General features: G+C 41.3%; 2 protein-coding genes across 2 annotated transcripts in view; one reads left to right on the top strand and one right to left on the bottom strand.

Moving 5' to 3' along the window:
- The first annotated feature begins 13,876 nt into the window (after positions 1 to 13,876).
- FUCA2 (alpha-L-fucosidase 2) lies at positions 13,877 to 25,304 on the top strand. Its single transcript, XM_042877914.1, has 7 exons — positions 13,877 to 14,073; positions 15,901 to 16,088; positions 17,447 to 17,786; positions 18,365 to 18,575; positions 20,318 to 20,508; positions 21,807 to 21,915; positions 23,579 to 25,304. Exons 1-7 carry the CDS (start codon positions 13,877 to 13,879, stop codon positions 23,717 to 23,719), a joined length of 1,377 nt encoding a protein of 458 aa, XP_042733848.1. The 3' UTR covers positions 23,720 to 25,304.
- The window catches only part of PEX3 (peroxisomal biogenesis factor 3), an 18,294-nt gene continuing 17,184 nt past the window's right edge, over positions 25,303 to 26,412 (bottom strand). The window contains exons 11-12 of the mRNA XM_042877928.1: positions 26,070 to 26,166; positions 25,303 to 25,634 (exon numbers count right to left, since the gene is read on the bottom strand). Of these exons, the coding sequence (XP_042733862.1) occupies positions 25,551 to 25,634; positions 26,070 to 26,166 (181 nt within the window). The 3' untranslated portion in view covers positions 25,303 to 25,550. The remainder of the gene's footprint in view (positions 25,635 to 26,069; positions 26,167 to 26,412) is intronic.

Genomic DNA, 26,412 nt, shown 5'->3' with positions numbered 1-26,412 from the left:
ATATATATATATATATATATATATACACAGCCACAAAATTGCTCTTAGATTGGAAATAATGAGTAACTTTTCTGTTTTAGACTTCTGGGGAAAGTCATTCCAGTTCCAGAATTCATGTTTTGAGAGAAAGAATTCCTATATTCACACTCTTTCAAACCAGTCAAAGGATTCTGTATCTCCTTTAGTGTTGCATACATTATATTTAAATCTCTAGCAGGCCAGGAAAATGTCAGGGAAAGCAGCATCTGCTTCAATGCACAATGCCAATGAAGGTCCTACATGTGTGTTTCTAAATGTATCTTACAGATCCCACTGAGCTTGATTTTAGAAAATAGTACTTCAAAGTTCAGAACATAGAAAAAAAAATACTCCAATTCTTTGTAATGGTTTCTTTTTCAGAAGACTACATAATAAACGAATAACTCAGCCTAAGAGTCTGCATTTACGATCTGGCTGTGAGTAGGGTCAAAGCACTCTGTATAAATACTGGAAAACCTGGTTCTAATTAAAGCAGACTTCTCTCATAATGAGTCAATGTCCAGGTGGGCAACAGGCTTCCCACAAAGAATAATAGCTCCCAAACAGTGCAGACAACAGACCTCACTCACCTACCTGCTGCTCAGCAGTTTCTTTGACGGATCAATACAGAAACCGCAAGCCTGAACCAAAGTACAGCAGAATCAATACTACAAGGAGATCCCGTTTCAGTGGGGCAAACAGTAATGTCCAGCCTGCAGCATTACCTGGGCTGAGTGAAGAGTAATGACTGATAAAAACACTCTGTATCATTTAAATGTACGCTTTAGGGATTAAAAAAAAAAAAGAAAAAAGCCTTCAGGAAATTTAAAACAGTGCTGTGCTATCTGATCCTACTTCAGTTTTATGCTTTTAAATACAGCTGAGTATGCGTTTAAAGACACTGAAACTAATAATGATTCTGCTGGGTATCCATCTCCGAAACACAAACGGCTCAGAATCTATTAATTCTGCTGCAGTGGGGCTTGTGACTTGACAACAGCAGCCTATGTTTTAAATCCTCTGCTTCGCAGGAAAGGCCAGCGATCCAGGCAGCGAGGCATTTGTCGATCAACATAACAACCGCCCCATCTAGCGCACCAGCCTCGCAGCAGCCTCATCTCATCTGCGCATGCAGCTTCTCCCAGCAGCACGCCTTGAGATGGGAAGCTGAAACATCTGGATAGATATGTGCGGGCAGCAAGGGGTGTCACCAAGGGGGAGGTGCTGCAGGCGTAGCATCCTTTGCACTGATAAATCTGGGCATCCTCACAAAAGCCAAAAAGCTTCGCTTCTCCAACTTTTTTTTTCCATTTCCCTATTCCTACAGCAGGAAAGCTAGCTGTGTTGTTGGGCCTTGTGAAACTGGAAATAACCACGAGCGAAAGAAATAGAATATTCCATTTCCCTGTAGATCCTTTATAAAATAAAAAAATAAAAAAGTTTACCCATGAGTGAAACCCTTTTCAAGAAATTCTACAATCTAATGGATTAAAAATACCAGCCTGAAGAATGAAGGAGGCAGATTCAAAAGGCGGTTTGTTGGAAATAAAGTGGGAGAGGCAGATAAGAATCAAATTATTTTTCCAGGTTTAAAAAGAAAAACAAAGTCATTTGCTCTGTTAGTGGACATAATGGTGGGACCACTAAAGAATCATCAAATAATTGAATGAAATAATTCTGTTCCTGTCGTGGTTCTTTCACGTTTTAAACCCTCTCCATTTTCCTTTGTTATCTGAGTCAGTACTTTTTCCCTCCCAGATTTTCCCAAACCCTTCCTAATCAACCCCACCACAATAAAAGCAGTAGCTGAATAGAGGGTGCTCAAGTCGAAGAAGAAGGGCCAGTGTGATCCTCAGTACCACTGCCAGAAGGAAGAGGTGGAAGTAGCCCACCCTTAGGCTAGGCGGAGATGAAGCCAGGCCCTACTCTCAACCCCCAAGGAGACCCTCTGGCATGAAGCTATGCTGCCTGGATGTGTTTCTGCTCCTCAGGTGTACTTTCACAGGGGTTTTATGGAAGAAAAAGTAGAAATCGCTATATAACATCACCTACTTTGAAATGGTTACAGATGCTTTCCATTTGCTTCTTGTTTAATTTCCCTTAGAAAACAATCTCGCAGTACTTAGGATAGCACATTTATTTTGATAATTACTAAGCCTGTACAATCACAAAACGTGCGATTAAGGACTGTAGTATTGAAATAAGTGTCACCTTGTCTTTGTAAAGCACTGCAAAGGGAACTTCCTGGGATAAAAGCTGCAGCAGTTTACTGCAGCCTGAGCCAAAGCCCTTTGAAGGCCATGGCAGCACTGCCAGCCACAAGCATACATGAATCAGGCCTCCAGAAACATCAGGATGACAAAGAAAGAATATTATAACTTAATTTGAAAATTAATTAAGAAAATAGAACAGTAGATTGCTATATCATAGAATCATAGAATTGCTCAGGTTGGAAAAGACCTTAAAGATCGAGTCCAACCACAACCTAACCATACTACCCTAAATAACAACCCTCTGCTCAATCATGTCCCTGAGCACCACATCCAAACGCATTTTAAACACATCCAGGGATGGTGACTCAATCACCTCCCTGGGGAGCCTATTCCAGTGCTTAACAACCCTTTCTGTAAAGAAGTGTTTCCTGATATCCGCCTAATCTTACCCTGGTGCAACTTGAGGCCATTTTCCCTCATCCTGTCACCTGTCACCAGTGAGAAGAGACCTTTCAGGTATTTGAAGAGAGCAATAAGGTCTCCTTTTCCCCAGACTAAACAGCCCCAGTTCCTTCAGTCGTTCCTCATAGGGTATATTCTCCAAGCCCTTCACAAGCCTTGTTGCCCTTCAACCCTCTTCTTCAGTGCTGCTACAGAAATTCCTAGGCTCAGAACAAAAAAATATCAGGAAATTACACTCTTTAGAGCACTGGCTAAGGAAGATACTCCATTAGAAGACAAGCATGGAATTTTGGTTTCTTGAAACACCATGGTCTTTGCTGCAGGAGTCCTGAGCGTCAGCATGAATCACATGGACATCTGGCATCCACCAAATGCCAATGAAACAGGCTTTTTATTTCTCCTCAGTACAATTACTAATCTGGCCAAATAATGTTCATACTAATCCCACTTTACCTCAAAACATGTAAACCATTGCTGCAACAACTCTGTTTCAAGAAAATTAAGCTCCCATTAAAAATGGAGATTAGACCTATTGGAAGGCATGCATACTTCGGTAGCTTTTATTGACATTTAAAAGGATCAGTATCAGAAAACATTTGCATGCATTTTTCAAACTCATATCCTTTTTATGTGCATAATCTGAAGTATCTAATCCTGAGTCAGATGCATATTTGCCATTTGCAGAAGTCCTTCTGGATTTTTTCCCCCAGTTGTTATGATAATCAATGTTTTTACAAAAGCTTTTTGAATCAAATGTCATTTGTTTCACATGTGATAAGCACAGAGTTTAGTTTCCTGGCTTATTTTCATTATGGGGTGTATGTAATTGAGACAAATTCACCAGAGCAGAAGCATGGAGTTCCAATAAGCATCAGGTCTCAATCAGTGTCTCCCTGGCATCACATCTTCAAAACTAATTTAGATGGCAGACAATGTTTAATTGATGGACTTCTCACTGTCTAAAATTCATCTAAATATCACGTAAATATTCTAAATATTCATCTAAGTTCATTGAAGTTTATGTTTATCTTAACCCTATGGTAAAGGAGCAACTCTTCAAAACACAGAGTAAGAATTTCCTTTGTTTTTCCACTTCACTTCTTTCATCTTGTTATCTGCTATTTCTTGGCTGCTTCAGAATTCTTCCCATCTCACTTGCTCTCCTCTTCCTTTAAAGAGGCTGGAGAAGAGGATGCTTTACCACAGATGGAGGGACACTGATGTGGCTCCTCCTTCCAGCCAAAATGTCTTCTTAACCTACAGTGCACTTGGCCAAAACACATGATAATAAAAACCAAACCAAAACACATCACCCACTTCCGGGGGGCCCCCCCCCCCAAAAAAAAAAGAACAAAAAAGAAAAAGCAAAAAAAAAATCCCCACAACTGCAAAAGACCCTGTTCTCTGCCACTGGTGAACTATTTTTTTTTACACCTCTTTTAGTGTGCTTGCAGTTTTGCTTCCAGTGCCTCCAGCACGGCGGTTTTCCCTGGCCCCCCAGCCCAATAAATCTCACTCCCCTTTCCACACATCCCCTTCTATGCTTGCACTTTTCCAGTCTTGGCCTAGAACTAGGACAACCAGTATCTTCCTTACACACAGAGTTTACAAATTAATGCAATGATGTTGCAAAAGCTGTGTGCTCCACTGAGTTATTTTTACTTGACAGGAACTGATGATACCAGCCATAAGTGTGCTTCTTGCAATAGATGATTTCTAATTTTAATAAACGACAACTTCTCCAGCAAAGTACAAAAACATGCTGAACTGACAATATAATTACACAGTCTGCTTTGAACCATGTTAGAAGATACTGGCCTTTTTGCCTATAAATAGAGAGAAAAATGATTAATATGTGCATTTAATCTGATACTAAAAGCTCTTTTAGAGTTTAAAAACATTTGTCTGTAGTACTGTCCTAGAGAAAAACCTGATGTGCATGCACCCAGTGCTAAACAACCATACCACACAGAGAAACGGGTGCTGCTGTGAGCTGAAATCACCTACACAGTCGTATGTACATTAACTTGCTCAGTATGAGAAGACTGGACGAAACCCAAGTTGATTACTTAAATAAGAGGAAGTTCTGCAAAATAATGCAATCTTTCCCCAAAATTATTTGTGCTATTTGCAAATAATAAAAAAATAACTTTTGTTTAATTCTCAACTTGCAAAGAATAAGACAAAATTCATAGCAGATGTGCCTCCAAAGACTTAAAGAGCTGGGTGGCAGCATATTTTCTGGTTTTGTTATTTGCTGAGATAAACATTATGTGAAATATCCATTTTGTTTCCAGCAAGACATTACAGAGACATAATCAGAACCCCAAAGTCAAATGGATGAAGAGAGATGCAGTGTCTCTGGGGAGCTGTAACTATCCCTCTCTGCTCACTCCAAAAAACATAGAGCTGAGAGTCTATTCAGAGAAACACTGTAAAACTACAACCCAAATAATGAAAGCAACATGCTCCATCCTTGGGGCTAGAGCTGTTAACATCATGTCTTGAACGTCCTCAGAACTGCCTCTCGTCCCCCATGGGTTACACTTGCTGCAGCTGTACAAGCAGAAGGGCATATTTCAAATCCAGCCACTCTGAGCTTGTCAAAACTGCCTTTAATCAGAAAACAAAATCAGAATTATATCTTGTAGACAATGCCTGTTCATGCTGTGCTTTGGTAGCAGTCATTCTTCTTCAGATTAAAAAAAAACTCACTGTATCATCAGTGGTTTAAACCATTAACATTAGCTGTCAGCAGCAACACTGGGCAACAGTGAAAATAAATAAAAATAGCAATAAGGAAAGATAACTGCTAATTATCCTATCACTCACAAAGTTACAATATAGCTGCCACTGTTTGAACACAAAGAAGTCCTACAATTAGGACATATTCCACTGCAAATGTACCACAACCCCTTCTTTACTGTGCCTGCAGGTGATACAAGACAACATTTCAACACCAACTCTAGACAGTGCCTGTAATTTTCTTGAGTATTGTGTATATTAGTCACAGATAAATCTTTTAAGCTGTGATTCTCCCCCCAGAATGGAAAAAGAAAACATGCATACATCGGGGTGCCTTTGTTCAGCATGCTTTCTAGGCCTTGGCTCCATGGAATACCGAGTGTCCTTCCAAGGATTTTTAATAACATAAGGATCATGCCACAGTTCAGCCCTTTCCTGATCCTCACCACCAGGAAAACGCCCTGTATTAGAAAGGCCTCTTGTTTGTTTTTTAGCTGCCACGTTTGTGTGAAGAATTTTTTTTTTCTTCCCAACGAATTCCTAAAATTGAATGAATCTCTGCTCAGCCTGTACAAACTCTGACCTCTATCTCCCTGTGTCAGACAAAAAAATAAGCATTTGTCTGCAGGTTCCTCACATCTCAGTCTCTGGAGTCAAAGACCCTCCAATATTTGGGAAGTACTGGAGTGCATCACGCTTGAATGAGTGGACCTCAACCTAGGAAACACACAGCCAGGCCTACCCAAGGTAGGTACCAAAATTGGTACCAAGGCTACCAATTAAATGCAAATGGGCTTAAGTTTAAGAGAAAGCTCTAGAATATGCTTAATTAGAGTTCATGCTCAGTGCCACATTTTCTGAAAAATAAGACAAATTACTGAAAATAAGATCCCCATTTCAATGAGAAGTGATGTAAATGTAGTGTTCTAGCATATGCCACCTGTGGTAGAATGCTTCCTCTTCCACATTTAACTCCCAGCCCCCAGCTATTTGGCAGTATATTTCTCTGAATACACCAGTGGTTTTAACACAAGAAATAACATTAAAAATAAGAAGGGAAACCCGAACCTTGACACAGACACATAGAAAAACAAGAGAGAAGAGGGGTTAGAAAAGCTTCTTAGCACCTAAAGAGGCAGTGGATAAGTTGCTTCTTAGCCACATGTCTTATAAAGTACTATACAAGAGAGCAAGGCAGTCTTGCAAAGTTTATTCATGTTGAGTTAATAAGGGAGTATGTTAGAGTACTTGATATATACTCATATTAAAAGTATTCAATACTGATGAAAGTTGTTAACATTCTCTGTTTCAGCCTTTCAAAGCTCGAAAATATTGCTAAGCCTCAGAACAGCACTCAACATTCACGCAGTACAGTGCATTAGAAGACCAATTCTTCATCAAAGCTGTGCTAGAGGGACAATTCATCTCAGTTGACCATAGTGGGGAGTGTTGACTGCCTATAAACTCTGTGTGTTTCACATCAGTGATGCTTTCAACATGAACAAAAAGCAAGAGCATCTGTGGTGATGGTTCTTAAAACTGACAAATCCACAAAAAAATTAAAAAGTAATTGAGCTCGGAAGAAATCAGCATTTTCTCTTTTCTTCTGGATATTTTTCCTCTTGTACCATGTAATTTGTATGTGGAAAAAACTTTGACATCTGTTAAAAATAGCAAAATTCCAGGTAAAATGCTTGGTTAAAAAAAACTTTACAACTGAAGATATCTTTGCCTTCTGCTAGAAGGCAATAAATTGAGTGACAATCACTACACGCTCAGAAGCAGGACACATTCTGTTGTTAGCTAAAACTGAAATCCTACTGGATTGCTGGCACTGAAAACTTTCCTACTCCAAAAGTAAAAAGGAATAAAAATGTGAATTCTACACCAGTCTTCCAGAAATCTGACAGCCATCTCCAGCCCCTTGACCTTAAATGGTGTCCATCCCCCTGTCTGTGAAATAAAGGCCAGAACAGCAGGCTGGGGGAGAAGAAATGGTGCATGATAACAGTGGATTGGATCGATGAAACATTTAGATTTGAAAAACAAATACTGTTAGGAACAAATTGCTTACATTCAAGAGTAAAAACTCTTCAGCCACTTTTTGATCAACTCACCCCAGCTTCAGACTTGAAGTTCAATCTGATACTAAATGGTTACTTGCTGGAAGCCACACATCAGCAGGAAGTGTTAAATGCCAAAGGGCCTTGAGAAACTAAACACGCGGTAGCATAATGCTGAACAGATCACAGACTGAGCTACTGATCTGATGCTGCAAAAATATGCATTCAGTCATACGCTGCAAATGTTTGTAAACTAATTTCTACTTAGACAACAAACATTATTACCACATTCATAAAATACTTTTTTCCATCTTAAGTCAGAATGTTTGTTTGTAAAGATGCTGTACCAGAAACTGCATTACGTGTGTGATACGTAGTATACATACATGCTTTGCATTTTTAAATATTTGCCTTCCTTAATCTTAACTCTTTGACTGGGCTCATCTCAAGAATTTACTCCAATTATTCTGCAGGAGCTGGTGTGGAACAACGTCTTTTATGCCTGTACAAAACAGATTCTTCCTTGTATAACGCTGTAAAGAACTGTGTTAGAAACGGCAGGCCATGTTCTGGGGAACAATGCCTCCCTGCACGTCCATCAAATCTTGTAAACAACAACAGTTTTCAGGCAGACTCAAACTTTTTCAATTTAAGCAAAATATTTTGTTATTCCTGCATTTTTCCCTCAGCCCACTTGGGAAACTTTAAGTTACTTGGCTAAGCATGTTTCAGATTTTTACAAAGAAGTAGATGCACCAATTGTGTAAGTATGTGTCAAGTTGCACATGATTTAGATTGCTTCCTATTCCTGACAGTTTAAATTTTCAAAGTGAAGGGAAAATATAAATGTGGGTTTAGGGAAATGGCATGGCACAGTCATGGTTGTTGAGTTTAGTTTCTAAATCCACAGGAATTATGTTTTGTTTTAACTTTGTCTGTAGTTTTCTACCCTGAATCACCTGCCTTATCTTGCATCTGCCTTACCTTTTATTTGTTTTCAACAAGTCCAGATTGATAGGGATGGAAAATGATGTTTTCCTTTAACTCTTATATTTCTGTATTACATATCAAAACCAGCTGCTTTACTTGCTAGCATATTTCCACATCATGAGGCTGTGCCCCTCTCATCACCATGGGATGAATGAAAGACACAATCTTTCTAACAGCCCTCCCAAAGCACATCTGATGTCTTTGCAAACACTAAACTTGATTCCCATGAGCCTTAGTAGTACTCTTGCTTAGCATATATTGCCATAAGATTGAAGAAACTGGAATCTGTATAGCTATTTTGGCAAATGTTCATACAAGAATGGAGAGAAGTACAGGAAAACATAAGCACCTTCCTACCTACTCTTCATTTATCTTTTTCCCAAGTTCTATGCCCCCAGGAAGCCAAGTCAACATATACAATGATAATTATCCTTCCTCCTCACCCAGTACCAGCTCCTCTGATGCTCTGGTCACCACATGAACTCTTCCTCAATTCTCCACAGAAGGAGGTGACTTTAAGCCACATTTTCACCCACTCTACTCTGCAGTTAGTAGGAGGTGTAATCCTAGCTGTGACTCATCATCATTTTGAATAAGTTAACCTGCAAAGAACCATTTTGACACAGAAAAAATTCTAGAGTAAACCTGGGATGTACAAGTTTTGAATTTTGACTGCCATTTCACTCAGCCTTTCACTGTTTGCATCTATGGTATGGTCTGATACAACTGTGAACTGCTGTCTGAATTCTCAGTTGTTTTTTTTTTTTTCCATCTGTCATCAGAAAAGCAGGAAAAAGGGGATGAAAGGAATGGAAACAAGCATCTGGCCGTCACCTCTAGAACTGAAAGGTGCACTTCATAGCAGTGGGACAGATTATCTGAAAGGCCTGCTTCACACATAGTACCTTAGATGGAATGGAGACATTGGGTTTTTTTGACTTCTGGTGCAAGAAGTTCCCTTTTCACAAAAAGGCACCTCGCCACAAACCTCAACATATTCTGAATAAAGTACAAGACTCTTTGCTTCAGGCCCTACAGCAAAACCCACAATAAGAGAGCAAAGTGAAAACTGAGTATGTGGACATGCAGATAAAAAGCTGTCAGGGTGACACGTTGGCTGTGTACCATGGCAGCAAGGGCCCAGGCTTTGAGGCTGTCACGAACTAAACCACAAGCAGCCGACACAAGCAGCAGCCTGCCCCCTGCTTCAGCCCTCCGCTGTCTGAGAGCTGCCCTCAGCCCCACACCACCAAACTTAGCTTCTGAATTATTTCTGGGGAAGCATCTGAACAGTACTTGCATTTCAAATGCAGTTCAAACCCTGCCTACACCAGGCAGATCAATAAACTCACCTAGATTTACCCACCCTTCACATGGTTTTTAAGTCTAATCACTCCATATGGAAGGCTGCTTAAGGGTACGCCATCCAAGCAGTGGTCTTGGAGCAGCAATGATACTGCTCTGAACTTTAGAATAACATTTTTCCTCCCCAGTCTCCTAAAGATGCTCTTACAAAGCAGCCCTTTGTCAGGCAGAGTGTTCAAGTGACTCAGCTCTGCCTTTCACAAAGCCTATGAACTTGGATGAAATTACGTCTTTTCAGAGTATGAATCAAAAACCAAAGTTGTGTCACCCTTCCTCGTGATGAGGATCACCTTTTTCTCCCCAGGGTCTAATGAGAATTAGTGTCTGAAACTAAAGGCTAAGCCTGACACCACAACAGATGATGCGATGCAGCCCAGAGAGGGAAATTAAGTGATCTTCTACCACTGACTGTAAAAGAAAAGGCTTGCTTTAAGAAAAAGGGAAAAACAGAAAATATACTATTCTCACAAATTGGATCACAGCTGGTGAAGTGAGATCCTGCACAGAGATACAAGGAAGTTGCTGCTCTCAGCAAAAGCTAGCAGCAGAGGAAGGAGAGGGGGTAAAAGAGCAAAGGGAGCACAAACACTGGGAAAATCTCATCAAACTCATTGTACTAAAGAGATATGTGCAGTACTGAACTGGAAAATCAAACAGATGGGTTTTTCATGGTATTGTCAAAGATGCTTTTAGAAATGCTGTTCTGTTTTCCTTAGCCAGAAGGGTCTCTACAATTACTGTCTCTTGACAGATGCTGCACTGAGAATGGCGAGTCAGGAGGTAGCAAAATGGCAGCACACTGTGCTAATGGGTAATGGGCTGGTAGGTACCAACCCATTGCTGGCGAAGCACGAGCAGACAAGTTGTCTTTTCAACCAACCAACATCAGAATCTGGAAAACGAAGGCGAATGAACAGCAAAAACTGCAACTTGTGACTTTCAAGCTGGAACTGAACCACTAGGAATGGGCAGCAAGCAAATTTTTTGCAGGTTATTTAAAGTTCAGGTTGTTCTTTTCTAAGTTCAGCAGCTGGAGCACGGGTAACATCTGATGCGAATGGCCTACTTCAAATTTGGCAGGTGGTACAGGCAAAGAGGTAGGAGCAAAAATATTAATAAGGCTTATACAGATCCCCTAAGTGCTTCACATTTCTGTCCCCATTATGCTTGCTCTCCAGGTTAGTGGGGGAATGAGAGAGGTTATTTTAATGGCATCTCTGTACCACCGTGTTAAAAATTAAACAGCTTTCAATCTTTAATGCATGTTTTTCTTTTTAAAGGGGGAATCAACAGTTATGTGCCAGCATGTAAGTATTTTTGTTGTGCACTATGAGCAGCTGGAAAAAAATATGGGAAGCAGCAATTGGGAGGATATAGAATGAAAGAAATGATTTTTTAAAAATAATAAAAGCCAGGAAACTTGTCATTTGCTGGCAAGAGGCACATCCTCAAAATTAAAATAAGAAAAAACCAAGTGAGGCAAAAAGGAGGCCTAAATTATCTATTTGAGAAACTGCAAATAACAACATATCTTTGGAAAAACTGTCATTTTATCTCCACTTGATTTGCTGTTCTCATATAATGCATCCAGTTCACTGCCAGCAGTCTTGAAAGTCAAGTTAATAACCAACATACTTTAACTTTGACACGGTCTCAGCCATGTCTTAACCTGGTCACAGTAGGATCACCACCATGGTGGACATCTTGTATACAAATGAAGTTGTAGGGTGTTGTTCATTCACGCTGCACAATACATCTCACACCTAGAAGCAGTCCTTTCTAGTTCAATCACACCACTGGCACTTCCTCCCTCTCCAAGACCTAAATATGCTTGAGTAGACCTTACAAGTAGACACAGAAAAATGTAAAGCAGAAAAAGATGTGTGGAAAATGGCACATAGGCTTCTTTTCATTGGTGTTCCACTGCAGACCCAACCATGCACCATGCTGCCCTGACTGCTGGCTTGACATGCACCATGCTGCCCTGGTGCTGGGGAACAGGAGGTCTCTGTGCTCTCTGAGGTGCTCTGCCTCACTCAGACACAGTTCCTGGTGCTGCTGGGGCTCACGGGCATCTCTATATGGGTGCATCCAGAACACCTGCATCACCAGGGATGTGTGCCTCCTGCCACCTTAGTCAATGGAGAAGTGCTGGTTTGCAGCCAGGCAAGCCCATGTTTCTAAAACGTGCTCAGCAGCACAAACACCAAAATTTCATGTTCCTTAATATCTAACCTCAGAAAACAGCCTGAGTGAAGAGCAGCCTCATCCAAGCACGTATTTATTTCACTTTGGCCACTTTCAGTCGGCCACACTGCAAACTCAGGTCCTCGCTTCCTCTCCTTTACAGAGCAGCGTTGTTCTGCACACCGCAGGAAGCCTACTTTGGGACTACTCCCAACCCAAAGCATCCCGCGTGCGATGCAGGGTTAACTCCTTCAGGAGGAGCACCGCTTTGCCCCACCTGTTAAGGCAGTTCGGGAACGGGATACCCCTTCCCGAAACCCCCAGCCCGGCTCATCAGGCTCTGCGAGGGCTGAGCCGCCTCTCCCCGCTCCCTCTTCTCCCCGCACCCCGTTACCTGAGCCCCCCACGCCGGAGCGGAGCAGGCAGCTCCTGCGGGAGGAGGAGAAGGAGGAGATGTCGCTCTGGGAGCGGCCGCGAGGGCCGGGCAACGGCCAGGCGGGCAGCGGTGCCTCCGCCATCGGGGAGCCGAGGGAGGGAGAGCCCCGAGAGGGAGGGAAAGTTTGCGGAGGAAGAGCCGCCCCTCCGCTCCGACCGCCCCGACGCGGGGCCGCCCCGCTAGGAGGACGGTGGGGACTTGGGCATCCAGGAAACCCTGCACCCCATCCATCTTTCCCTCCGCACCCCCCGAGAGCTGCAAACCCAAACTCCGTGGTTTCGTTTTGTTTTGCCGGGCGCTTGCAGACTCTCCTTCAGGGCCAGGTTTGCCCCACATCGCACAGGCACTACGTTCCCCTGATCAGAAAGTTTTCTACCAAGTCACAGGAGTTAGTCCTAAATTTCTCACTGAATCCCATAGAGTGCATGTCGTTATAATTGAACTTTACAGCTCACAGATGTGCTGAGGGCCCTTCCTCTCACTGGAGATGGCAGCAGCTGTGCATGAGCAGGCCGGCTGGTGGCAGTTTCTGAACCACTCTAAGCCTTAATTGGAAGTGTACTCCTGACATCTATTTACTGAACTGCTTCTTTACTGTTCTTTCTTTCTTTCTCTCTTTCTCTCTTTCTCTCTTTCTTCTCTTAATTGAAAGCATGTGAGAAAGGTCATTAAGCAAACTGCACATTTCGTGCTGTGGATCTCATCTACACTGGTGGGCTTTGGGTGAGACCCTGGAGCTTTCCTCGTGTTGTTTTTCCTTCAAAGCACTGAAAGTCACAGAGCAGCTCTAGCTTGGGTATGCTGTAAAGAATGAGAACCTACTTCAAAACTCCTCCGTTAAGGGGCTGCTCGGTTCTGCAGTCCCTTGGTGGCAGCAGCCGTCAAAAAGAAAAGTCGCAGAACATGAGGAAATCCAAAGATAAACCAGAGCAGATACAGCAGCAAGAGGTCAAAGGTGCTGAGGAGCTCCTGCTGAGATGTGAAGGGACATGGGAAGAAATGAAGGTCAGTGTAGATGCAGAGAAAGCAGGTCAGCGCTGGGCAAAAGGCAGAAGCAGGGAAAGGCAAAAGAAAGAAATAACGAAGGGCTCCTATTCTCGACATCAAAGTTTATTTGTAAATTAGAGCAACGTGGGCAGTCTACCAGAAAAAAAAATAATGATATCATGGAAGTCAGAATGTTTTTTATCAGGCTGTAACTTACACCCATCGGGGCACGTAACTAAAAATGTAAAAAGCCTCTCCCCAAAGCCTGCCGGGCTGCTCCTTCCCCGGGGCAGGAGCCGCAGGGCACCGGGACGAGCGAGGCGGGGCGGCCTCGGCCCCTCGTACGGCCCGGCCTTCGGACAATAGCTCCCGCCCCCGGCCCCGCCTCGCTCCGGCCCCCGCCTACCGCCATGTCGGGCCTGCTGCAGCCGGCGTTGCTGCTGCTGCTGGCGCTACCGGGGCTACTGAGCGGGCGGCACCGCTACGAGCCCACCTGGGCCTCGCTAGACGCCCGTCCGCTGCCCACCTGGTTTGACGAGGCCAAGTTCGGCGTCTTCATCCACTGGGGCGTGTTCGCGGTGCCCAGCTTCGGCAGCGAGTGGTTCTGGTGAGCTGCCGCCTCGCCTGCTGCCCGCCGGGCGCGGAGGGAAGGGGCGGCCCGCTTAGCGGGGCGAGCGGGGCTGGAGGCCGGTGTGGTTTTCTGCGAGCTTTGCGAGAGAGGTGGAGGAGCGGCAGGAGGCGGCCGAGGTGCCGCGGTAAAGGGATGGGTGCCGCAGCGCAATGAGGACAGCTGTGGCAGAGGCTACGAGCAGCCCAGCGCTTCCGTTGCCTGGCGCTGCTTTGTTTGCCTTCGTGCTGCTCGCGGTGGTTTTCTTCCCTCGTTATCACTTTCATGAAGAAGTGCATTCCGCTTAACTTCAGTCTCAGCGCCTTCAAATCCATTTAGTTCGAGCCTTTGGTCCGCTGGGTGTAGCCGTCTGGTGTGCAGTTTCCTTCTAAGTCACGCTATGAGGTGTGGAGGTAAACAGCAGCTCTTCGCCATGGTGAAGCTTAAAAGCAATCTTCATAAAGCAAGCTGACGTCAATATCAGCAAACCACTGTTTAATGAAGGCAATATTTGGCCTATTCCTTTCAGAGTTGCATATAAGGGTATCTGCAGTTCTTGCTGCATACTCCATTTGCTGAGTAATGACTTTCTGCTAGAGAAAAAAAGGCTAGGTTCTGTTCAGGCCTCTCTCACAGGAAGGTTCATACACGCGTTGACGCTCAAACATCCTGTTTTTTCTTCTTATTTTTCTAAAAAGGTCTGAAAGCAATCTGATGCAGTGGATGATTGTCTCCATCTCTGCCTCCCTCCCTTAGGCTCATCCCGGTGAGGAGCCCTGCAGGACCTCCTGGTGCAGAGCACGCTCAGGTGGCCCAGGTCCCTGCCCATGGCCTCAGGGCAAGGCCACAGACCCTGGTGCTGCCTAGGTGCCTCCTTCCCTGTAGGGCTGTACAGCCTTGGGCAGTAGAGCTCTGAAACTCAGTCCTGTCAGAGCAGAAAGGCTCACTGTTGTTAGCAAGCTGTGTGACAAAGGAAGGAAGTTACTCCTTTATTTGTGCAGCTACATCCTTAAAAACCAGTTTGTTCGGTTTTGTTTTCAGGCTCTTTCAAGAAGGAAGATAACCTTGGCCTCTTTCTTTTATTTTTTATATGTTTTGCCACCGGCTCCCAGAGACTGTATCAGCCTATGCTGAAGTCTCTTTGGGAAAGTCACAGTAAGATCCATGCAGCTTCTGTGGTGGTACAGAGCTCAGCTTAGAGACTGGCTCAAGATGGGAGAGAGAAGCGCATCTCAGATATTCCAATTCTGCTGTTCATTGCTTCTACTTTCAAACTCTGTTCATTTATGCCTAAATTTGCCAACAGGATTTTGCTACCTGGCTTTGTTTATGTGAAAGTGAAAGCTTTCAGATCTTTTCTCCCCAGCAGTTATAGAAGGCCTCTAGCAATAAGGCTTGATGTTGCATGCTGTATCTGGAGTTCCTCTTTCATTTCTAGGAAGGGGAGAGGTGGGGCAGGCGGAAGACACATAGTGCTGTATTGGCCATTTTTGTTCTCTGCTCATGGTGAGGGTGAGGCCAGAGCAGCTCTGTGGCCTCACTGTGGGCTGGAGTGATTGGAGCAATAGCATTGACTTCACAAATGAAATCCTGGGACCTTTCCAAAGTGGAGCCAGTGGAAGAAGTGCAGCATGGGGAAAGGACAGAGAGAAGGAAGCCTTTAATTATTAATGCTGTTATGTTCTGAAGCAGTTTTATGTGGCTGCCTGTATCATGTGCATCCAGTTCTTGTGCCTCTCAGTGTGAATGCACATAGGAACTAATGATTTCAGTAATCTTTTGTCTAAAAACACACCAGCAGACATGGTTTTGATCTGTATTTTGTAGGTGGTATTGGCAGAAGGAAAAGAGGGAGCCCTATGTGAAATTTATGAAGGCAAATTACCCACCTGGGTTCAGTTATGAAGATTTTGGGCCACTGTTTACAGCAGAGTTCTTTGATCCTAACCAGTGGGCAGATATTCTGAAGGCTTCAGGTGCAAAATATGTTGTCTTAACTTCAAAACATCATGAAGGTAAGCAGAAGGGTTCTGAATGTTAGAAGCTGTTGTGTTTTTTAACTGAAGGAATTACTTTCCTGCCTGCTAAGAGAAAGGCAGAGATGACACAATTACTTGCCCCAACCCAGTCAAAAAGTTAAAATGTGCTGGCATTTTCCAGATTCTTGCACAAAAGCTATGCTCATGAAACTCACATAGAAGGAAGAATAGATTGTGCCGTGTTTTTTTTCTTCTATGTAAGACAGCCTGCAGTGGTGAGGGCAACTGAACTTCCAGCAGCAGCTGGGTTTATTTCTGATTGTTGTGTAATATATTGCTCAAGGAACCACAAAGTGAATGCTGCGCTGTTTTGTCTATGGAGAGCTGCTCTGAACTGGCAGTTGCCTGGAGATTTCTCCAGGGAATTTAGCAATATGTTCCAAGAGCAAAGAAAAGGGCACGGCTGGGAGGAAACCTAGTAGCAAAGTATAGAATATCAGGAAGCAATATGACAATGCCAGTCAGCACTGTTGGTGTTCAGGGAGATGTTAGCTTGAAACTTGCAACTTTAACGAGTAACTACTTGTGAAATTTAATCCCATCTCTGACACACTCAAAACTCTGATTCTGTAGCGTAATTTCCACTGACTTAAAAACAAAACAAACAAACAAACAAAAAAACAACCCCAAATCTTTGTCTAGTCGATACAATTACATGTATCCAGTTCACAATTTATTAGGCAATGAGTGTGAAGCAGTTTGAAGGTGAGAGTGGGGCCCCTCTGGCCTTGGTTTAAATCTGCAGCGTGGTAGTGCCTACAGTGCTTGAGCTGAGTTGCTGCATGTCTGAGAGGTGAGGATGTTTAATGCTGATGTTTTAAAAGCTGCTTCAGGAGTTTTTGCACTCTGCTTATGCACGTGTACTGAGTTGCTGATTGAGCTGTTAATGAATGATAAGACAAATGAACAGTGAACATTTGCATGAGATGTGAACAAAAGGGAGGAGAGTAGTCTGAATGCAAATGATGTCTCCGTTGCAGAATGCACAAGCTAATGTTTAATCTTCCAACTGTTGAATGTATATTCAAAATTCATATTTACTACATTCAGTAAAAATCTAATGTGTCAAAAAGTTTCTGTATCCTTGGTTAATTTCATATGGGCATTTGAATGGACAACTGGAGGAGAATCAAATGATTATCAGAACAAGAACACTGAATGCTTATATTTTTCTATCTGAATGTTTATCTCTACAGATGTTTATGTATATGTATAAATGGTTACACATTTAATGATTATTTTGATATATTTTTTTCTTTTGCAATACACTTGCATAGTAGAACCACGATGTTCTGCTGCTTTCCTTTCTTAACTTTTAATTTTTCTCTTTTCAGGCTTTACTTTGTGGGGGTCCAAATATTCTTGGAACTGGAACGCTGTCGATGTGGGACCAAAGCGAGATCTTGTGGCTGAACTAGAAACATCTGTTAGAAACAGAACTGACTTGCGTTTTGGTTTATATCACTCCCTGTTTGAATGGTTTAATCCTCTCTTCCTTGAGGATGCCACCAATGTCTTCAAGACACGAAAGTTTCCAACCAGTAAATCATTACCAGAACTCTATGAAATTGTGACCAAGTACCAACCAGAAATAGTTTGGTCTGATGGGAATGGAAATGCACCAGATACTTACTGGAACAGCACTGGTTTTCTAGCTTGGCTGTATAATGACAGGTGTATCATGATGCTATTTTAGCTCCTAATCTGAAATTCTGTTTTCTAGTTTGTCTCCTTCTGTATCATTTGTGGAACTTTTTACCTCCACTTACGGGGACTTAGCTAAATCTTAATTTACCTGATGTATAGCGTGCCAGTAATCCAGGTCTTACCTAAAACTACTGAAGCTTGTTTTAGACTCTTTCATATTTATTTAACCATGCTTGCACATTCATCAGTTAAGATGGCAATGATTATTCTACTTAATCATTTTTCTTTAGCGTTGTCTATTGCATGGGCAAATAAGATAGCAAGATAATTTGAGTACAGAGGTGCGTTGTTGTCATCACAGACTGAACGTTTGGCAGCAGATGTGAAGTGCACACTGCCTTCTGGCAAGACTCCTGTGAAAGGCTGCAGCATATTTCCCTAAGAACTGGGTTCCTGAAATAGTACTTAATCTAATTGCAGTAGTACAGAAGTCATCCTAAATGTTAATTTCTGGGAGGGCTGTACAGGAGGTGAGGGGGATTACATTGGCTCTGAGTGTAATGGCTAGAATTAAAATCCTAAACATACAATTTCTTTGTTTCCAGTCCAGTTCGGGACACAGTGGTGACCAATGACCGCTGGGGAGTGGGCAGCATCTGTAAGCATGGTGGCTTCTACACATGCAGTGACCGGTACAACCCAGGACACCTTCTGCCTCACAAGTGGGAGAACTGCATGACTATTGACAAGAGGTCATGGGGGTACAGGAGGAACGCAAATCTTGAAGATTACTTGACAATTGAGGACTTGGTGAAGGTACAGCGGGACAAAGAGAATGTCTGCAACTCCTGGTTAATATATTAATTTTATAGAAAATACTGTGAGGAATGTCATCTAGTAAAAATTCATACAGTTTCTTAGCAGTGAATTTCCTCTGTGAGTAACCAAAGACTCATCTGTATGATTGTTTTTCTGGTAACTGCACTTCTGAGTTGAGAAGAAGCAAACAGCTGTAGTTTCACAGGGGCTCTTGCTTGAAGGCTGTGTCTTTTTTCCCCCTTCTTCTTAACTTTGTAAGTTAATACTGTTTCAGTTAGCAGCGAGAAACTTTCCTTTTGTTCCATTTCACACTTAAAAAAGGGAAAGAAAAAAAGACACTTGTGCTACAGGCATACAGATAAACATGAGCAAATACAGAAAGCCAGTGTTAAAACATTGATTCCATTTGCTAGTCTAAAATATTTGAAAAAAAGATTGGAAGCTTAGGACACTGAATGATAAGAAGTCTTGTCTTTGAGATAAAATGTGTTCAATTACAAAATTCAGCTCCTGAAGAGGAAGATTGTTGTTGCTTAATCCATGTCCTTTGTATTGTCCTTGCAAAAGACAATTTCAAATTGAAGCAATCTCTCTTCAGAGGAGCTGGTTTTAATTCATTCAGTAGTTTATCTCCAGCTGTTTGTTCCTCAGACTCCAGAGTCTCAGCCTGTGATCTCTGGAGGGCAGTGTGGATGGGAACACAGATGCATCATGGACTCTCTAGAACAATCATCAGCTTGTTTGCCAATTGTCAAGTTCACAATATGGCATTAATGTAGACTCTTGATGCCAGAGCATGTAATCTCAGGGGCTGAGCTAAAAGACAATGTCATTAATACGTATTACCTCTTTTTCTTTAAGATCCTCTGTGGATTAATAGGTCTAGTAAAGGCTGTGTTCCATGATGAATGAACCCTTTGAAAATCTAGATTAAATATAGGATTTCTTTTTTTGTGCTGATTCAATCTTCCATTCTCTTTTGAATTCCAACCTCTTCCATCCCGCTCTTTCTATAGTAGGAACATTTTCTTTGATTCTCAGTCTGTACACTGCATGTTACAGAAACGCACAGTGTGAATTTTGTGGGCACTAAGGTCTATGACTGTGATGAATAAATCATACGAATGAATGCCCATTCTATCACTGGCTTCACTTAAAAAAGGAGGAATACATGGGAGATACTAATGGTACCCTTAGAGATGAGATTTATTCTTTGCTACATAAATTATTAAAACTGCTTCATTTTCTTCTGCATATTTTATGAAAACTGTACTAAATATCTAAAGCTTCATGGTGTTTTAGATATGTGGCCATAAAATAGAGAAAACATTGCTTTTCCCAGCTTCAGTAAAAATGAAGTGGCATCTGCTAGCCCTTTTCATGCAGAAAAATAATCCTGTAAGTGTTCTACTGGGAAATCTCTTGCGAAATTCCAGCAGAAGTTGAAATTTAAAAAAAAAAAAGTAGGATCTGATTCTAATGGAATCAGTCAGATGTATTGGTGTGAAAATGTATTTTTGGATATTTTCTGCCACGCAAACTGACAGTGGAGCTTTTGTTTTATGGGAGCTTAAATTTTGCATTGGTTGTTGGGATGTTGGACCTCCAGAGTCTGAACTTGCACTAACTAGTCCAGTCCATCATTCCGAAGCAACGTACCAGGCTGTAGTAAGAACTTCAAATATGTAATTCCATTAATCGTGACCGCTGTTCTGTCTACGTGTTTAAAAACATTTCAGCAACTTGTAGAAACAGTGTCTTGTGGAGGAAACCTCCTGATGAATATCGGGCCCACTCACGATGGCCGCGTCGCTGCTATCTTTGAGGAACGCCTGCGGCAAATGGGTGCTTGGCTGAAAGTCAATGGAGAAGCCATCTATGGAACGAAACCGTGGAGAGCACAGAACGACACGGTCACACCACAAGTGTGGTAAGGCGTAAAGCTGTAGAGGTTTTAACATTTAAAATTTTAATTTTAAAATTCTTGAGGCTTCATACTGCAGAAATCATCAGCTTGTTCTGAAGAAATGAACCCTTTTGTTAATTTAAGAAATTGCGTGTGGAAGCGTGTCTAAGAATGCAGACAGTGCGTGTCAGAGAATGTAGCTCCAGGATGATGCTAGAGCTGAAGGAAGGTTGCAGGAGTTTCTTTAGTGGTTCTGAGTGGAATTGGCAACAAAAACAATAAACAAAATCCAGAAATATAGAATCATAGAATCACCAAGGTTGGAAAAGACCTAAAAGATCATCCAGTCCAACCGTTCACCTATTACCAATAGCTCCCACTAAAACTGCTACAAAGTCTATATAGTACAAATCTATACAATAGGAATCTTGGTGTTGCTCTTCAGAGATAAAGGGGAGAGAAAGAAACTAGGGATCTAATGTATTTTGTATTTCTGTGAGTTTTTACCTTTAAAAAGGAAGATGTTAGCAGTTGCTTGGTCAGTAAATTCAGCCAGCCTATGAACTCTGCTCTGCTTTTGTGCCTCACTGCTGCTGTAACTCCATAACAATCCATCAGGCTTTTGGTCTCAGCCACTTCTCTGCCTCACTGGGCTTTGTTTAACTCTTGCTCCAGTTAAGATTTGGCCATCTGGCTGTGGCCTTGAATAAAAATGCTTCTGAGGACAAAAAAATGTAATTACAATGAAGTAAGGTGGGAGAAATACTTCAGATGAATGCTCAAGATTTCCAGTGACATAATGTAGATAGATAAGTTGGCTATCAAGAAAAAATTCTTCACCAAGATAATGTCTGCTGTAATTTGGTTTTTAAAAAATTAACTATGCAAGGTGGAAGATGTACAGTTCCACATGATCCTAAGTCCTTCAGTGTAATGCCTCTGTTTCCTTATAGATGTGAATTTTCTCTGAATGTAACCCACAATTATCTGTTAATGGTTTCCCCTACCCTCCAAAATCCTCGTTCTTACATGACAAGGCAGCAGTTGTCATCTGCTTGCTTAAGTTACTGGAGATGTTTACCTCTACATTCAGTTTATTGTTAATCTGTGTTACCTCTAATTGGTCAGAATGTATTTTCAAGGAATAGTACTTTGAGAAAGGGGATTGATTTTATGAAATGAAGGCTATGCATCTGAAAATGTAATCAGTGCTAACTTTTCATATTAGTTCTTTTCCAGTCTTTCCAGAAAGTGTGATGTATACTGCTCCAGAAAATTTACAGGGAAAGACTGACATGTTTCTGCTTCCCATTTCCATCCAGGTACACGTTCAGACCAAAGGAAGGCAAAGTAAATGCCATCTTCCTTAACTGGCCAAACTCTGGGATTCTGGAACTTGGTGAGCCACAGGCAAGGCTTGCAGAAACACAGGTAAGAAGACACTTCTTGCTTCCCCCTGTAGAACAGTGAGGTTTATAACACGTAACACAAGAAATGAACATAGTCTGAAGGTACATGGAAAACATATCTAGTATTTGTTGTGTTCCATCTATGTTTATTTTATTTTCTGGCATCTTTGGGAATGTGTAACTGTTAGGATAGAGTAGTGTGGAAGAGACCCAGCAGAATATTAGTTTTCATTCTGGGACCTTACTTGTCATAGACCTCCTACTGGTATGTTTCTTATCAAGGTTAATGCTAAATTGCTGGTGGGATACATTTTAGCTTTCAAACTGAGGATCCTAAAAAGAGGCCAAATAGCAGGAAAACAACTATGCCACCTCACCTCTTTCCACTGTAGATTCTACCCCAGGATGGCCTTTATGATCAATATCCATCTTTATGATACTATGATGCACACAAAGGTTTTAGATGTCCAGGGACACAACAGTGACTCTATATGTAACTCTATATGACCCTAGATATACAGTGGTCATAAATTAAGGACGTCGATACCACAACTCCATTAGCAAGTACCCAGACCCAACAGAGGCAGAATTACACAGCAGAACACTTGGTGCTCAGATCTTAATATCCACATTATGTGCACTTAAGGGGCTTGCTTTGAGTTAGCTCTGTTCTGGTCTCATCACCACATGCTCACTAGCTGTTGAAATGCATTTGTGTTCCTGGACTCAGTCCCCTGATCACAGAATCACAGAATGGCCAGGGGTGGAAGGAACCTCAAGGATTGTGAATCTCCAATCCCCCTGCCACATGCAGGCCACCAACCTCCCCATTTAATACTGGACCAGGCTGCCCAGGGCCCCATCCCTTGAACACCTCCAGGGACGGGGCATCCACAACCTCTCTGGGCAGCCTGTTCCAGCACCTCACCACTCACTCTGCAAAGAACTTGAGTAAAAACATACAAGGCCCTGGTTTAGTTTCAACTGAAAAGAATCTAACTGATAATGAAACAGGTCTGTGATATGGCAAAAAAACTTTAAAAGTACCATCTAAATATTATGTAAAATGCAAATGTAAATGCACCTTGAATTTGAAAGAAGCATCTGGACTATCTGTGAGCAGGAGAAACATTCCTTAGGGGTAGAGACTGATTATTTTTTTTTTCAGTCGTTCCCTTACACTGTCCCATTGTTCTCAACGTTTCATACAAGCTGGCAAACAAATGTCCACAAAAGATTTATGTGCTCTTACTAGGGAGGGGCTCTTTAGATCAGCTTTGTTCTGAGTAACCTGTCTGTACTCTGTAAAAGCTGATGCTTATTCAAAACTACAAGGTCTACCACAAGGAAAGAGGCATTTCGTAAACAGGTGATACTAACATCACTGCTGTGGTACCTGATTCCTACTTAGACCCAGATCCTATCTCAGAGATTTCTGACATGTTTGCAGACCTTTTATAGACTTAAGAAGGTCTCAGATTTAGACACAATCTCACTAGCTTTACTACTGACACGTCTGCTTAGCAAGTACTTCTCCCATTACCTTTATTCTTATTATTCACTCAGTTGATAAGTGGCATTTAAGAATAAATGGGTAGTAGAATGGGAAGAACTTTTCCTTAATTGAATATGCAATTATATGCATTCAAAAACACGTTGCTCTAATTTTACTGTTTCAATTTCAGGTGAAGTTAGTTGGCTACAAGGAACCACTGAAATGGGTTGCAATGGGAGAAAAGGGAATTGTCGTAGCTCTACCTCAATTAACTCTGAAGCAATTGCCGTGTCAGTGGGGCTGGACCTTGCAACTGACTGATGTAAACTGAGCCATACACTGGAGCCTTGGGTAGTACAGAAGTTACATTGTTGGTGTTCTTTCTTCCTGCCCAGTTTCTCATCATTGGCTTTGAACTACTACTTGACTGAGAAACATCTACTTTTTTTTTTTTTTTTTTTTTTAAAAGACTGTTATACAAGATGGAATGAAATGAACCTCATACGAAATCTAATTACTTACCTATCTATTGTACAGCTAGTTTCTCTGAGTTTGTGTGAATAACTGAGCCTTTATCTTGACCTCTTCGCTTTTTTTAGTCTGTTTCTTGGCAGTTATGTGAAAAGGGGCAGTAGATTTTTTTTTTTTTTTTTTAAAGCCCTGAGAAAGAACAAGCTCATGGTCAACAGGTCAGACAACTGTGCATAAAAGTTGTATACTTTCAGTGCAAGAGAACTGAGAGTTTTATGGAAATATTGTAAAAGAAAAAAAAATAATGCATATATATAAGCCTTAAAAGAATGAACTTTCCAGTTGTGTGCTACATCTGGCAGCTTCGGCTGAAATGGATATACTGCAGCTGCAAGAACACTCATAATGACTAGCAATTAATCATGAATGCATGGAGGCAATGCATATGTACATTTTAATCTCTAATGATAAGATAATGAGAATCACTAACAGAACTATTTTGAGTAATTCTGTCCACGAGTTCTGATTATTTACTTTTTTTTTTTTCTTCTATGTTTTGTATCATGTCATAAAGTTAAGGCTGGCTCTTGTTTACATCCATTATTTTTACAGTTACCAGGGTGCCTTCTGTGAACTATGGACTATTAACAACAACAAAAACTATATTTCAGCAATTATTTTTTTTTTTAAGGATTTGTTGCTAGGGCTCCTCAGCTTTGGCAAGAAGACAACATTTTAAGCATGAGTTGGATTGTGGCCAGTTGAAAAATTCCCAAACTCATCACATATCAGGACTAAGAATGGTAGGCCTGCATGTGAGATCTGCATGGAGCAGGAGATGAAAGACAACAAAAAACAGGAATATTTTCAGTATAGAACCCAAAGGCTTGAGTAATCTTAATAAATGCAAAACTATTACTGAGTAAGTTAAATTCACTCTCTTTTTTCAACTCCATGAGGCTTTTAAGTGACAGGCCAAATAAGGTATTGCTTTTTCTGCTAAGTAATGTTATTACACACGCACAAAGTTTACATTAAAATATTTTATTACAATACAGACAATTAGCCTCAAAATTAATACAAATTAAGATAAAATATTTACAAGTTAATGTGTACAATGTAGCTGTTTGAACAGCATAAACAAGAACGTCTAAAAATCTACATTCTGTAAGTAACAAAGAGAGCACCCCCAACTTGTTCAAGAGGCATGGGCAGCAGTTGGCAAAGGCTTTCTGAAGAATGAGGAGCAATGTTTGTAAAGTCAAGGGGAGAAGTCTTTTACAACAAAAGAAAAATGTGAACCCTTACTCAGTTCTGTTATTCTTCAATTAATGTTTTTCCCAAACCATACACCCCCCCAGGCCACCAAGTTTGTTTGTTTTAGTAACTTCTAGAAGTACTGCCACGAGATGCCTTTCAAATGCAATAAAAATAATCAAATTATGCAAGAGTTTAACAACTTTTTAATAGAAAATTCTTTACATACAGTGATTCTTTCAACAAGAATATTTTGATTGGCATTTGAAATAGAATTGTATTAGAGAGAACGACTATGGGCTCACTCCCAGTTTTTTCAGTATGTTCTTCCTGCTGCTCAGCCACTCCTACGCCGTTATAAAATGAACCCCAATCTCAGCAGTAGTCACAAAGATGTGTTATAAATACATGATCTATTCCTATTAATGTGCAGTTCATTTCTCTAGTTGCTGAGGGGTACTAAAAGCTTCATAAACATTAGCAGCAAAATCTTTCATTTGTTCCATCATCAGTAAGTCCTAGAAGAAATTTGAGGAATACATTTGCTTAATCAAAACTACACCCACCACGCTTCTGGTTTTACTGCAGTATGTAATTGTGCCCATCATGAGAAAAGCACCTGGCACTCCTCCTGAGATCTAACTCAGACCTTTCAACTGCATGAAATTCCTGAACAGAACTCCAAATACAACCAAGCTGAGACTTGGGTTTTTTGTTTTTTTTTTCTGCTTCTGCATTGTTTCATTAAGGGAAGAGATTATAGGAGAAAAAGCTTTTTTTTTTGGAAAGTACGGCTCTACAAAAATTAATTTTCTAAATCAAAAAAATTAATTTATGTTACTTATTCCTACTTATTTAAGCCACTGAAATTAAACAAAATAAGGTACTTTACTAAAAAGAAATAACGTCTCAAAACTTCACTAGAGATATTTTAAATGAAGCTAGATTCTTACCTGAACAAAGTGACTGGGTGTTTCACTGCATACTGAATGGATCTGTCCATTTATTATTGGAATTATCTTGGCTAAAGGAAGACTGATGCTGGAGAGACTAGAAGAGAACAAAAATTATTGACGTAGAGTTGCTTGGATACTTGTAAGACAACTGTGATTATTACTAATCTACATAATTTCTACTTCAAAAATAAGAGTTGGAAGAAGTTAGTTTTGGATAGACCACAAACTGGAATGTACAAGATGAAGGTTTGTCCCTATTAAGTTTTTCATTTAATATAGAACTACCAAAGAAAATTTTATCAATTGGCCATCCTATTGCAGTTTCACAACTGCTTCTCAT

Source organism: Lagopus leucura, unplaced genomic scaffold (genome assembly GCF_019238085.1).
Source record: "Lagopus leucura isolate 7727_CA_CO unplaced genomic scaffold, USGS_WTPT01 Super-Scaffold_73, whole genome shotgun sequence".
Lineage (NCBI taxonomy): Eukaryota > Metazoa > Chordata > Aves > Galliformes > Phasianidae > Lagopus > Lagopus leucura.
This window is presented reverse-complemented; position numbering and strand designations above follow the sequence as displayed.

Bases quoted from the DNA above. Each gene is read 5' to 3' on its own strand.
- FUCA2 (XM_042877914.1), top strand. From the start codon at position 13,877: ATGTCGGGCCTGCTGCAGCCGGCGTTGCTGCTGCTGCTGGCGCTACCG. The intron at 14,074-15,900 runs GTGAGCTGCCGC...TGTATTTTGTAG, and splicing joins TTCGGCAGCGAGTGGTTCTG to GTGGTATTGGCAGAAGGAAA. The intron at 21,916-23,578 runs GTAAGAAGACAC...TTTCAATTTCAG, and splicing joins CAAGGCTTGCAGAAACACAG to GTGAAGTTAGTTGGCTACAA.